Raw genomic sequence first — 13,343 nt, 5'->3', positions numbered from 1 at the left:
ATGAGAATGCTCAGAGCCACCCCTGGTCTCCATCTTACCTGGAAGTAGACCGTTATCACAGAGGGGCCTTTATCTCTGTTTAAGTACCCAACTCAGAGCCTGCCCACCTGTCACCCCCAGCTGTCTGCACAGAGTGGGGCATCATGTACAGAACATTGGCCTGTGACTTGTTTTTAGTGTCTCACCACACGTGAACTTGGAGAAGGAGCCTAGCCCGGCCTCCTCCTGGCTGAGAGACCCCTTACACTCACGGTAGCCTTCCGAGGGTCAGGGGCTGGTGGAGTCCTCTGGACGAAGCTCTCAGCTTCCGCCCGTCTTCATCTCACTGCGGACACTGGGGTCTCACTCAGGGCTGCCGTCAGCACCGCAAGAGCTGCCCCCATCACTGTCTGCGTGGGGCCTTCTTACACCCCGGCTCTGTGGCTCCAGGGACCCCTTTCCTGGCTCCTGGTTGAAGCCTCCACCCCATGGTGGCCACGGGCCTGTTCTCTCTGGGGGTCAGGCCTGCCTGCGCCCTGGGTCCCCCTCTGCCATCCCATCTGAGCTCTCTCCTTCCCCTATTCCTGTTCCATTCCCGTTTGCTCATCTGAGACACACAAGTCCTTTTGCATGTCCCTGATGGGCTCCCTTCATCCCCACAGCTTCTCCAAACTTGTACGGTTTTCAAGTCCCCTTTCTTGCCTGCTCATATGCTCTTGGAGAAAATGCCCTTTGTTTCTACCTTACAAAGGAAGCTTCCTCATGCTTCCCCCATTAGAAACATGCTCTCAGCTTCCACTTTCCCCTCTATGAGGCCATCAGACTCCCACCTCCTGCTTTAAACTCCACTTGTACCAATTAGGGTTAAGAATGGGTGCATAGAACAGGAATGGAGAGTAACTGTGGCTTTCAACAGTTTATTTCCCTCCTAATTACAAGTCGGTCAGAGTTTGGAGTTCAGCCGTCTGGGAGCTCTACAGCCGCAGCACAGTTTGATCTGGGCCCCAGGCCCTGCCACCTCCAGCCTGTGGCATCACCTTGCAGTCCAGAGGGCCTCCTGGACCACATCACCCTGCATATTCCAGGCAGCGGGAGGGCAGAAGAAGGGCACCGCTCCCTGCATTTCAATGTGTCCTCACCGAGGTCCTGCCTGGAACATCTGCTGACATCTTGTTGACCAGCCCTGTCACGTGGCCTCTGCCGCTTGGAGGGAGGTGTGGGTGTAGGCATGTTTCCAGGTAGCAGTTCTCACTAAGAACCAGGATTCTGCTGAGGGACGAGGGGAGGATGGGAATGTCCTAGGCAGCCAGCAGTGCCCGCCCTCCCTCCCCATGCCCCCTCCACGAGCTTGCACACTTGCTATCCCCTTCGCACCTTGGTCAACCCCTCTTTTCCCCAGTTTATTATGCAGTCTTCTAGTATAGCATCTAACCTTCCACATTTGCATCTTGTTATTGATAATTCTGTTTTTCCTCTCTGCCTGGCTCTCCTCAAAAAAGCAAGCTCTGAGGAGAGTCTGCACCGTATTTATCTTTGTAGGTGGGAAGCCACTGCCTGGCCCAGGGTGCCTTCTCTGTAAATGCTGATGAAATAGATGTTGAATGAAGAATTCTTTGTGAGCTCATTTGAAGTGGTTCCCCGGGTCTTAAATTAGGGCTTTCATGAGAGTGAGGTCACTGGCCACTGAACTGGTGTCCTTTTCTGTTCTCTCCTTTTACCAGGTTTACGGCATCTTCTATGCCACATCCTTTCTTGACCTGTATCGCAACCCCAAGAGCTTGACTACATCACAGCACAACAAAACAGTCCTTGTCAGTGGGGATGAGCAGTATTTGTTTCTGGTAAGTTTCCTGCGCCAGGAGTACAGAAGAATGTTTTATTTTTTGAGGATGTCTTAATTGCTGGCCTCCTGGCTCAGACCCAGGACCTGGGGAGCTGGAGATGTGGATTCCAGGATCCGCGTGCGATGCGTGTGCGCCTGTGCATGTATTTGTGCGAGAGAGAGGGGGTGTGAGAGAGACACACACGGGAGGATGGTTCTTTTTCACAAGCATCAGGTTTTTACTTGAAACGCAGAATGAACGGCCACTTAGCCAACTACAGCTCCCTTGTGCAGGATTGAGAACTTGGAGAATGGGTCACAGGAATAAATAAAAGCTTTTGTCAGATTCCACTTCTAGGAATTTAGCTTACATGCTTTTACATGTGTGCCAAGATATTTAGAGAAACATGTTTGGTATACTGTTGCTTGTGAAAACAAAAGATTTGGAACAAAGGTCTATCAAGAGAAGACTGGTTAAAAGGGTTGTTGCTTATCTTTGTGATGGAGTATAGTGCAACCATCCAACACAAATACAACAAACTCCAAATGTACTGATCTGGACAAATCTCCATGCTGTATTATTAAGTAAAAGAAGCGAAGAGCGTAATAATATGTGTAATGTTTTTGCATTTGTGTAAAAAAAATTAAGAACAGTAGGCTACACATATACATGCATGCATAAGTACACACATATATAAGTACATATCTCTACACACGTACCCGTATATCTGGGCTTATATTTGTGTAGGACATTTCTGGAAGGAAGCACATAAAATCACTACTAGTACTACCTCTGGGAAAACGGATTAGAGATCTGGGGTAGGTGGGGAATTATTCTACATCTTTTTGTATGCATTGAATTTTAATTGTATCCATATGTCACTATTTTGTTGAAACAGTGGTTTGGTGACAACTGCATGAGTTCGAATGGTGTTTGTTTCAGGTCCGGGTGGTGGTGCCCTACCAGGGGCCGTCCTCTGACTACGTCGTGGTGAGGATGATCCCAGATAGCAGGCTTCCTCCCCGTCACCTGCACGTGGTTCATACAGGCAAAACCTCCGCTGTCATCAAGTGGGAATCCCCATACGATTCTCCTGACCAGGACCTGGTGAGGGGACGCATGGTCTGGTTCGGGGGCGGGTGGGTCCTGTAATGGGGCAAGAAACCTAGTCCTGGGGCTTGGAGCTCAGCAGGAGGTCTCCCCCTATTTCTGCCTGGTCAAAGACGGGGTCCTTACAGGTGCCTCTTCTTCATTGTCACATCTCCAGTATTCCTGGCAGTATTCCATACTGGTTTGTCCCTCCTTCTCTGCTTTCTCTGCCTTCACTAACAAATCTAAATCTAGCCCACTGCCTGTTTTTCTAAATAAAGTTTTATTAGAACCAAGTTATACCCATTCGTTTACACATTATCTAGAGCTGCTTTTATGCTACAAACAAGAGAGATGAGTAATTGTGGTAGAGACCATCTATTCTTCAAGGCCTAAGATATTTGCTCTCTGAACCTTTACAAAAAAGTTTGCTGGCCCGTGCCCTAAGAGAAGAGGCATTGATTCTAGAAAAAACCTCCCATTTTCCCTTGCCCAGGCTGCTCTGACCTCCATGCCCTCTGCCCTTCCTGCCGTCCCAGGGGTGGGTGGTTTTAAATGCTTGGTCACAAAGACTCCTCTGGACTCTCAGCTTCTTCCTGTTGATTGAGTTCCCTGTGCTTACTACCTGTCCTTTTACTTTCTCCCTGTCCCCATAGATGTAAGAAGCAACCTGGGAGAAAGTAAATGGGGTTTTTTGTCTCTTAGAGCTGGGATTGAACACTTTCATTCATTGTTCCCCTCTGACGACATCCCGGCACTATGGCAGTGGAGATAGAGAATTTGAACACTGAACTGGTTTTTGTTTTTTTTTTTTTTTTTTTTTTTTTTTTTTTTTGTGGCACGTGGGCCTCTCACTGTTGTGGCCTCTCCTGTTGCGGAGCACAGGCTCCGGACGCGCAGGCTCAGCGGCCATGGCTCACGGGCCCAGCCGCTCCGCGGCATGTGGGATCCTCCCGGACCGGGGCACGAACCCGCGTCCCCTACATCGGCGGGCGGACTCTCAACCACTGCACCACCAGGGAAGCCCTGAACTGGGGTTTTTCTTGCATGTTCCAACCTACCTGCTGCTGCCATCACAAATGCGGTTTTCCCTAGAGTTGTTTTTTTTTGGGGGGGGGGGGTAGGTGGATCAAACTGACAATTCTCTGTACAAATCTGGGAGTGAATACTTGATGTAAGGTTGGGACATGACTACCCCAGAGGCTCTCCAAAGAACAGACATTGGGGCTCAAAATATTGTTGCCGGGGGTCACAACCACTGACATACTTATGTTACATGGGCCACCATTGAACTACAAAGAGTGAAACAACTCCAGGTTCCTGCTTACCATTAAAATGTCTTTTTCTTGTCCTAGCTGTATGCAGTTGCAGTTAAAGATCTCATAAGGAAGAGTGACCGGAGCTACAAGGTGAAATCCCGCAACAGTACCGTGGAATACACCCTTAGCAAGTTGGAGCCTGGAGGGAAATACCATGTGATCGTCCAGCTGGGAAACATGAGCAAGGACTCCAGTATCAAAATTACCACAGGTGAGCAGACGAGCGATTGGCGGCCCCCCTCACACGGCAAGGCACTCCCAGTGCGGCTAGAACGCCTCTAGGCATGGGATTTCTTTTTTTCCTTTTTTAGTTTTTTGAAGACATAGGATTTCTATCAGTAACTGCACAGGAAGTGCGAAGACGACCCGCAGTGTCCATGCTGGGGCAGAGCCGTGCAGGGGTCCCAGTATCTGGGCTGCAGGGTGGTGGCCAGGGCGCTGTGGGCTGGGGAGTGGCTGTCGTTTTCCATATTCTCCATCTCCTCTAGTCTCCCCTCCCCTAGCTGGTTTTGACATTTCCAAGAGAGTTAGGAAATAAAACTGAACATTGGCCACTTAAAGCCAAGCATTGCATCTGGGCACCTGGACTGAGGTCATCGTGGTTGCTTGGGGCGACATCACGTGCAGAAACGGACGGAGACCAGTAACTGGGCAGCAGATTAAAGGGGGATTTGCTGCAGCTCCAGGCTGGCTCAGCAGTCAGGCTCAAGTTCAGAGAGCAAGTAATAAGCTCAGTTACTCGGACAGCAGCAGGCGATATCAGGAGTGTCAGTAACGGAGGCCGGCAGTGTGAACCGTGGGCCTGGGCCATACTCGGTGGTCATTCTAGGGCTCTGTCTTCAGACCGAGCTCCCTAGGCCCTCACTGACCTCTAAGGCCTCTGGCATTTGGAGCACGAAAGTAGACTGGAACCAGAACAGAGGTCCAGGTAAACTTTGAACATGGTTCCATCCCACCCCATCCCTTCCTGCCCCTACCCCGTTTGTTTTTGGCCATCCTTGAGTCTAGATAATGTCCAGATTTCTCGGCTAAAGGTATTATAACAACAAAAGAGATGCCAGTTAAAGAGTGTCTGCAATGTGCTAGGCTGTGTACTAAGCGGTAATGTGTATTATTCCTTCCTTAACCTATCCCTTCAAGATTAGCATTATTTAATCAACCTTTGACAGACAAGAAAACGGAGACTCAGATATTGAGCCACTAACCGCATCCTACTTCACCTTTAATTTTCAGTTTCATTATCAGCACCTGATGCCTTAAAAATCATAACAGAAAATGACCATGTTCTTCTGTTTTGGAAAAGCCTAGCTTTGAAGGAAAAGCATTTTAATGAAAGCAGGGTAAGTTCCTCCCTCCTTCTTAGTGACTTTGGAAATCTAATTGAAATGCCATTTTAGAGATGAGCTCGTTAACAGCATGCTGGCATAGATAGAGTAAAAAGAAAGAATAGGGCAGGGGAGTGAACTTGAGAATTAAAGGACCATTTTCTGTGGGATTGCTAATTAGTGAAATGTTTATACTGCCCATTAAAGATGTGAATCTCTGCACTAAGCACTTTCAATCCTGAACTTGTCATCCCCTGAAAGATAGGGAAACGGGCTGGAGTCCTCACTGTGCTTCCTGAGGCTGGACAGGGGTTCAGCATCAGAACCCAGGGCCCCCTCTTTCCCAAACAGTCTGAGGGCGGGACTATGGCTTTAGTACTGGGGAACTGAGCTGCACTGCCAACCTGGAATCTTACCAGTTTCTTTCCAGTGAGCAGGAAGTGCTTGAAGATAGTCTTTTGACATATGAAAACACCTTGTTTCATTTTGTTTTTAGCAGACCAATTACTGAACTCACAGCAGGAGATAGGAGGAGGAGGCGGAGAGTGGCACCTGGGAATAGATTTGCCATCCAAGGGTGGACAGATTCTCCAGTGGAGCTGGGTTGGCCCCATTGTCAGCAAAGCATGAGCTAAATAGATACACAGTAAATCAACCGTGGCTACCTCGGGGTAGAGCGTTGGCAGAGAGCCCTCCAGTTCTGAATCGTCACAGTGTAATGCCAGAAGCAAAGCTAAATCAAAATTGGAAAATTCTCACAACTGTGACATATAAATGGTTAATGTATTTAAGTGTAAAGAGAGCTTTCAAATCAATTCAAAACAGAAACACATTGACCCTTGAAAAACGCAGATTTGAATTGTGCAGGTCCACTTATATGTGGAACCTACAGTACCACACCATCCGTGGTTGGTTGAATGCAAGGATGCAGAACCGAGGATACAGAGGGTCCACTCTAAGTTATTCTCGGATGTTTGACTGCTCAGAGGGTCAGGGCCCCAACCCCTACATTGTTCAGGGGTCAACTGTGTTATAATTTTGAATAAGGGACAGGTAGCAAGGTAAAAATGTTCAAGCAGCAGTGAGCAAAAGAAAATAAAGTTTCAGCTTCACTAGTGATCTAAACGGCACAGATACAGCACTTTCACATTAAATTGGCAAAAGTTTTGGGGGAGGGTAGTACCAACATGAGTCATAGCTGGGGAGAGGAGTGCTCTGGGAATATGAATAGGTTCAACCTTCTGTAAGGCACTTTGGCAGTAGGTATCAGAAACGTTGAAAGTGTTACATCGTTTGATCCAGCAATTCTAGGATTTTACTCTAAGGAAACAGTGTGCATAAAGAACTTGATTTATGACAGTAAGAAAGAGGACACACCCTAGATGCCCACTAGAAGAGGGTTGGTCAAGTCAATTATGGGTGGCTGATGTTGGTATCATTTACATTTTTTTTCTTTATCCCCTTATGTATTTTGCAAATGTCCTACACCGCATATATATTAGAAAGAAAATAATAAATGCTAGTTAGTAGTCTATAAAAAAGAAGGCAGGAGTAGGACTCCAGGCAGGTGCTGCAGGGAGACCCAGTCAGGCAGCCAATTGTCATCAGCGTGGCAGGAGCCCAGCTTCGTAAAGGTTGGGCTTGCAGTCAGTATTCCATTCCCAGTGCAGGGTTCCAGCATAAGCTTAATGCGTCCTTATTCCTTCCTCCTGACTTAGAGTTCAAAGAAGAGGCAGGTCATCGGAATGAGAACCAGGAGACCATGATTATGCAGTGGGGCCCAATATGTGGGTAGAAATAAGACGGGAGGGGTTCTGCGGTGGGGGGAGGTGCTGGTAGCTATGACACTGGAAGACTTGGAGATCAACCGGGAAGTCTGGGAGTCAGTCCTGATCCCAGCCAGCATGCTGGGTTCGGGCTGTTCCAAGAGGGATTTTTCCAGCACAGGAGTCCAAGACTCTCCCCGAGCCAGTCTAAGTAGGATGCTTATTTCACACTCCCCCAGTGAGCAGAGGCTGAGCTGCTGCAGTGCTGCCTAGTTCAAGGCCAGGCTTGTCTGGGGCTGAGATCAGCTTGGATGAGCTAGAAAGCCCGGAGATAGGAAGTGAGCTGCAAGCCAGCAATGGAGTTTGTATAGGCTGTTCTAAGGAGAAACGTCTTGCTTTTATTTTTTGCCCCATGCCTGGAGTCCACTGCAGCTTGGATTTATTATTGGTCCATCTCCTTTCAATGACCTGTTGCTATGTTGTCTGGATTCTTTGTTTCATTTAATATTCCTTGAGATAAGTGGATTGCTGACCAGAACTTTGAATTCTGTACTGGAGTATTTGTTAAAATGGCTTTTGTTAGGTCTGTGCTTTTCATTTCTGCTATGTGGCTCAGAAGTGGGTAGTTAGATGTTGGGGATGAGAATGTTCCCGTTTTCTGAATCTAATATCTCAGTGCTATGTAAAAAGAACTGGTACGAAACACACACTGCCTTAGCATCTATAAATGTCTGCAATAAGGAGCTCACAGAGTTGGAACCAGTAGTAGCAGCTGTTAGATTCCTTATTTAACTTCCTGAGCAATCCCTCCTGTGTTTGTTTTCAGGGCTACGAGATACACATGTTTGATAGTGCCATGAATATCACAGCTTACCTTGGGAATACTACTGACAATTTCTTTAAAATCTCCAACCTGAAGTTGGGTCATAATTATACTTTCACTGTCCAAGCACGATGCCTTTTTGGCAGCCAGATTTGTGGGGAGCCTGCTGTCCTGCTCTATGATGAGTTGGGATCTGGTAAGTTGCTGTTGTTGCCCATGTCCATCTTCAATTCCGAGGAAATATATCAAGGATGTAGCATGGCTTGATAAACATGTGTCTTTCTGAAACGCATTTAAAATATTCTTGTAGCTCAAAGGAAAATCATTTATGCATCAGTTTAATCAGATACTGATATATTTAAAAAATACTTCCTGGGCTTCCCTGGTGGCACAGTGGTTGAGAGTCCGCCTGCCGATGCAGGGGACACGGGTTCGTGCTCCCCGGTCTGGGAGGATCCCACCTGCCGCGGAGCGGTTGGTCCCGTGAGCCATGGCCGCTGAGCCTGCACGTCCGGAGCCTGTGCTCGGCAACGGGAGAGGCCACAGCAGTGAGAGGCCCGCGTACCGCAAAAAAAAAAAAAATGCTTCCTGAGTCAGGCAGGGTGTGAGGAGCTGGGATTATAAGGTGACCATATTCTGAATGTAAAGCAGAAGAAAGGGAGGTTTTGTTGAAAAAGGAGATTCTGCTTGGGAAGCACTAGCTTAATGAGTTTTGTTTTTATTCTGTGGAGGACTGTTCAGAGCTGCTAATATGCTAATATTCTCTAGGATTCTGCAAGTCAGTAGATTATCTCATCACAGATTCCCTGATTTCTCAGCCTCTTCATCTTCACCATCAGCCTCAGATCAAAACCTGAAGTTGACCTGGGATCTCTGTCTTCTGGACACACACAGACAGCAGTGTCGGGCCATGCTGATGGCAGGGGAGAGGAACCTTCCATTTACATGGAAATTCTGCTCAGTTTGTAATAGCTTAGCCAGGATTTCAACAAATATTTTGCCACTGGCCTTTGTAGTTCCATGTATTCCCAGCCAAGAACTGACCAGTGCTTAAGCTCAGAATCTTATGTTAGACTTGTTATATGTTCCATCACGCTTCCCGGCGTGGCTTCTGGGGGAATCCTTTATCCTTGGCACCTCCCTAAAAGAGGGAAACCTTGCACACCACATCCCTTGGAGAACTGTCGCATGTTTGAGGTTCTGAGAAGTTTCTACAGGAAACAAACAACCAAACTCTTGTTGTCCTAGTGTTTTTTAAATAGAGTCTCCTTTTTAAGTAAAACCTATTAGCAACCTGTGAAATAGACTTTGGGGAAAACTGCTGTGAGGACATCTGCCAGCTACCTTTGTAAACCAAGACTGTCAGCTGGGAGAATCTCTCAGGTAGACCTCTCGGGCCACGTCCTGCCCCTTGATGTGCACGTCCCCTCGGAGGCGGGGTGAGGACAGGAGCTCACTCATTCCTGCCGCCTCCACCGTGCTGGCTTCCTCTTAACTGCTCCAGCCCAGAGCTTTCCCCCAGTTTTCCACTTCACAGCTGGGATTAGGTTGGGACGCGTGAACTGAGATTTGGGAGAGTTTTTTCCAGTAAGTCGATAGTGCAAGAAATTAACGACGTGGCTATTGAGTTGTTAGATCAGACTCGCAGGAAATGGCTGCTCTCTGGCCCATCTTTACGAGGACCTATTGGGATGAAGCCCTGGGCAGCTCCTGAGCTCTCTCCACAAGGCAGAGCCCTGGCCTGCATCACCTCGCCCTGCACCAGGGAACAACCTCAAGCCTGATGAAGCTCCTCATGGAGACCGAGGAAGTCCACTTTGCTTCCTTAGCTAAAACTGACTCCTGCAAGCCATGTTCCTGCCTCAGGTTCAGACTTTCCCCAGGATTTATGACATAAAAATCTACCCCTTCCAAGAAGGCTGGCTCTAACCCAACAGGGAGATGGCTTTGCCCCAGAGCCCTGTTGCTACAGCTTTGTCAGTACCTCATGATAAAGCTAGTATTTATTTAAAACAGTGGGAAGGGAGCATCACTGTTAGGTTATAGACACCCAGATGGCTTTGCAAAGAGCTTTTACAAAATGTTAAATGTATATGGAAAGATTCTCTCTCTCTCTCTCTTATTTAAGTTAAAAAAACCTCATAAAACTTCATGAGCTGTTAAGTCAGTATTGCAGTAAAGGAATCTCATTTGTATCACTTAATGGAGCTTCAGGTAATTGCAGTTCAGAGTGACTTTGGTGCCAAGTAGGGGGAAATAATTGCAATCTCGTTAATTAGTGGTCTGATTTCACATCCTCTTATGTAAGGCAAGCGAGCGGTCTTAAGTAATAACGCTAATGAAATCAGTGTTGGTACCCCAACAAAGGTCCCCCTTCCAAGAGATTATCTAAATAACCAACGAGGCCGTGATTAGGAGCCTAATGTAATTACCGTATTTGCATGCACAAGGCCTGTCCTCCATCACTCATGGCAAGGAGTCGGGAAACATTCAGGCGTCACGTGCAGGAACGTGCCATACCGGGCAGGCGGCTCGGGGAGGTGCTGCGAGCTCTCGGCGTTCCGGGGTGGGTGGGGCAGTGAGGGGTTGCTCAGTCTGTTCTCCCGCCCTTACGTGGGAGGCTCACGGGTTGGCCTCTTGCCTTGGCAGGTGGCGATGCCTCAACGATCCAGGCCGCCAGATCTACCGACGTTGCTGCCGTGGTGGTGCCCATCCTGTTCCTGATACTGCTGAGCCTGGGCGTCGGGTTCGCCGTCCTGTACACGAAGCATCGGAGGCTACAGAGCAGCTTCACCGCTTTTGCCAACAGCCACTACAGCTCCAGGCTGGGCTCGGCCGTCTTCTCCTCGGGGGATGACCTGGGTGAGTGCGTCAGGGCACAGGGTTCTTCTTCCCAGGGCAGACCCCACAAAGCCAGGGGCTTGCTGAGGAAACGCCTGCCTCGGGCTCATCTTTTGACGCTAGCAGAGCGCTTTACTAACCAGTGATCCTACTGCTTTGGGTTGAATCAGTTGGAAGCCCTTTGCTTTGAAGTTGCTCCTAAATTAAAATACCAGTATTCTCTTAAATAGTGTGCCCCAGACAGGGAGTTCTGTGAAAGAACAGATAGGAGCTTGCCCTTTACAGGAAGGATGGGCAGACCCTGGGCTTTGGGTATTCCCAAAGTATTGGCAAATTCTTAAGAATTTCCGGCCCCTCTCATCCTTCACAGACCTGGAGGCCTGACGTCTCTGGAGATGTTAGTCTAGACAAAAAGCCACGCTTTCCCCATCGGCTTCCGTCCAAAGAAGCCCTTCCCACCTTACTGTTTCTCTTTCTGATGGCTAGCACAACCTCACTGGCCATTCTTCTTTTACGTATTATGGCATGGCGAAGAGAGGGAGATGTTCCTTTTATAAACGTCTGTGTGCTCAAGTTCCTAAATGCTAATTGAGCAAGTAGGCCACTTAATAAATGTAATCAAATAGGTGTGTTTTGGGGCCTTCCCCAAACTCGGCCTGTCCAAACTCAGACTGCTGAATGGGAGTTTACATATTTATTTTCTTCTGTCAACCAGTTACAGTTTTGTTTATGCAGACATTTACGTATTCCCTGCTCACTGATCATTCGTTATTGAGTCTTCTCCCTTCTCAGTTTCCTTTCTTGTTTCATCACAGGCGCTTGGACTGCCTTGCGTGAATAGGGTGGGTTCTTTGGTGGGTTCTTTGCTTCTGTTACTGGGGGCAAGAGGAATCCACCCATCACGGGGCCGTGCTGTGATCACTGAAAGCAGATCAGCACTTAGTTGCTCAGGATGGTACCAGGGCCCACGAGGGGACAACCATGAGTCTGGCTAAATGCTTAAACCCCTCTAAGGTCCTTTTCTTCATGATCGGTGTGGGTTCAAAGGAGAAACCAGACAATGACGTTCACTGTGCTAGCATAGGGTGTGGACAACTCAAATCGGGGCACCTAAGCCACCCGTTGGACTTTGGGGTAGGGAATAAGATCCTCCCTCGTCAAAGATTTACTTTTCTTATTTGGTTAATTTCAAGTACCATGAAAATAAGCTCGGTCACCCGTTGATGGGGAACAGGTGACCCAAGAGTGACCCAACAGAAGATGGGCTGGGTTTCAGCATCGATTCTTGTGCCTGGCTGGCTCTGCTGCTGACTTTTCCAGCTGGGGGTTGTGCTGTAGGGATGGAGGGTCAGTGGTGGGGTGTGGGGTTGGGCGGAAGTGCCCCGGAACTCACCAAGGACTGACTGTCTTGCCTTTAGGGGAGGACGATGAAGATGCTCCGATGATAACTGGATTTTCCGACGACGTCCCCATGGTGATAGCCTAAAAGAGCTTTCCTCACTAGAAACCAAATGGTGTAAATATTTTATTTGATAAAGATAGTTGATGGTTTATTTTAAAAGATGCACTTTGAGTTGCAATATGTTATTTTTATATGGGCCAAAAAAAACAAAAAAAACAAAAAAAAGGAGGAAAGAAAGGAATGAATAAACTTTGTCATAATCAACTGTGAACTTCAAACCAGGTTGATTTTAGTAACCAAATTGCTTTGATTTGATATTAGTGTAGTCTTACAGGGCTGTGCTTACTGGGCATGCTTTTTAAGTCTGTGAGATAATTTTGGTTCAGTAAATTGGCCATTCTTTTTATTTTTCTAAGACAGAGAAATGTATTTAATAAAAACTTCGAGAGTGACGGGTAGAATCCCTCCTCCTCGAAAGTATGCTCAAATTAAAATTTTTTTTTGCATTTAGTTTCTATGAAAGTGTTTGGGCGTATGACGGGGGAAGGTTCTTTTGTGTTATTTTGTTAATTTATTGGAACTCTGTATAGGGCAAGGCTTTAGTGGTCATCTGACACCACACATGTTATGAGCCCCTCGCCTGTAGGGTTGAGGCGTGGGGAACAGAAGCAGTTTTGTTTCCATTCCAGAAACAATCCATTTTTATTCACTCGTGTGTCACACGACGGTGTTTGACAGAAGAGCATATTGAGTCATTGCTCCATTTCAGTTAAACAGAGATGCAGCTTGGGAAGCCCTGCAAGCAACAGCTTCCTCTCTCATATTAATGGATAGATTCTTACTGTACACACCTCTGTACAAGATGTAGCTTTGAAAGCTGCAAAATGATAACACTGCTTTATTATACACTGGTGTCATTGTCATTGCAAAACATTGCTCTGGTTGTGGGAGAGAGTTCTAGATTTGTGCCATGATA

General features: G+C 47.4%; 1 protein-coding gene across 2 annotated transcripts in view; it reads left to right on the top strand.

The window, feature by feature from the left end:
* Window positions 1-13,343, top strand: part of SORL1 (sortilin related receptor 1) — a 156,813-nt gene extending 143,470 nt beyond the window's left edge. For both annotated transcript variants that reach the window (XM_082845306.1, XM_082845307.1), the window contains 7 exons: window positions 1,701-1,820; window positions 2,745-2,909; window positions 4,247-4,421; window positions 5,444-5,550; window positions 8,128-8,320; window positions 10,774-10,986; window positions 12,384-13,343. In XM_082845306.1, coding sequence (XP_082701432.1) covers window positions 1,701-1,820; window positions 2,745-2,909; window positions 4,247-4,421; window positions 5,444-5,550; window positions 8,128-8,320; window positions 10,774-10,986; window positions 12,384-12,451 — 1,041 coding nt within the window. In that variant the 3' untranslated portion in view covers window positions 12,452-13,343. The remainder of the gene's footprint in view (window positions 1-1,700; window positions 1,821-2,744; window positions 2,910-4,246; window positions 4,422-5,443; window positions 5,551-8,127; window positions 8,321-10,773; window positions 10,987-12,383) is intronic.

This window comes from Leucopleurus acutus (assembly GCF_964270905.1).
Source record: "Leucopleurus acutus genome assembly, chromosome: 8".
In the NCBI taxonomy this organism is placed as follows: Eukaryota; Metazoa; Chordata; class Mammalia; order Artiodactyla; family Delphinidae; genus Leucopleurus; species Leucopleurus acutus.
Note: the sequence above shows the minus strand (reverse complement) of the source record. Positions and strands in the feature narration are given on the sequence as shown.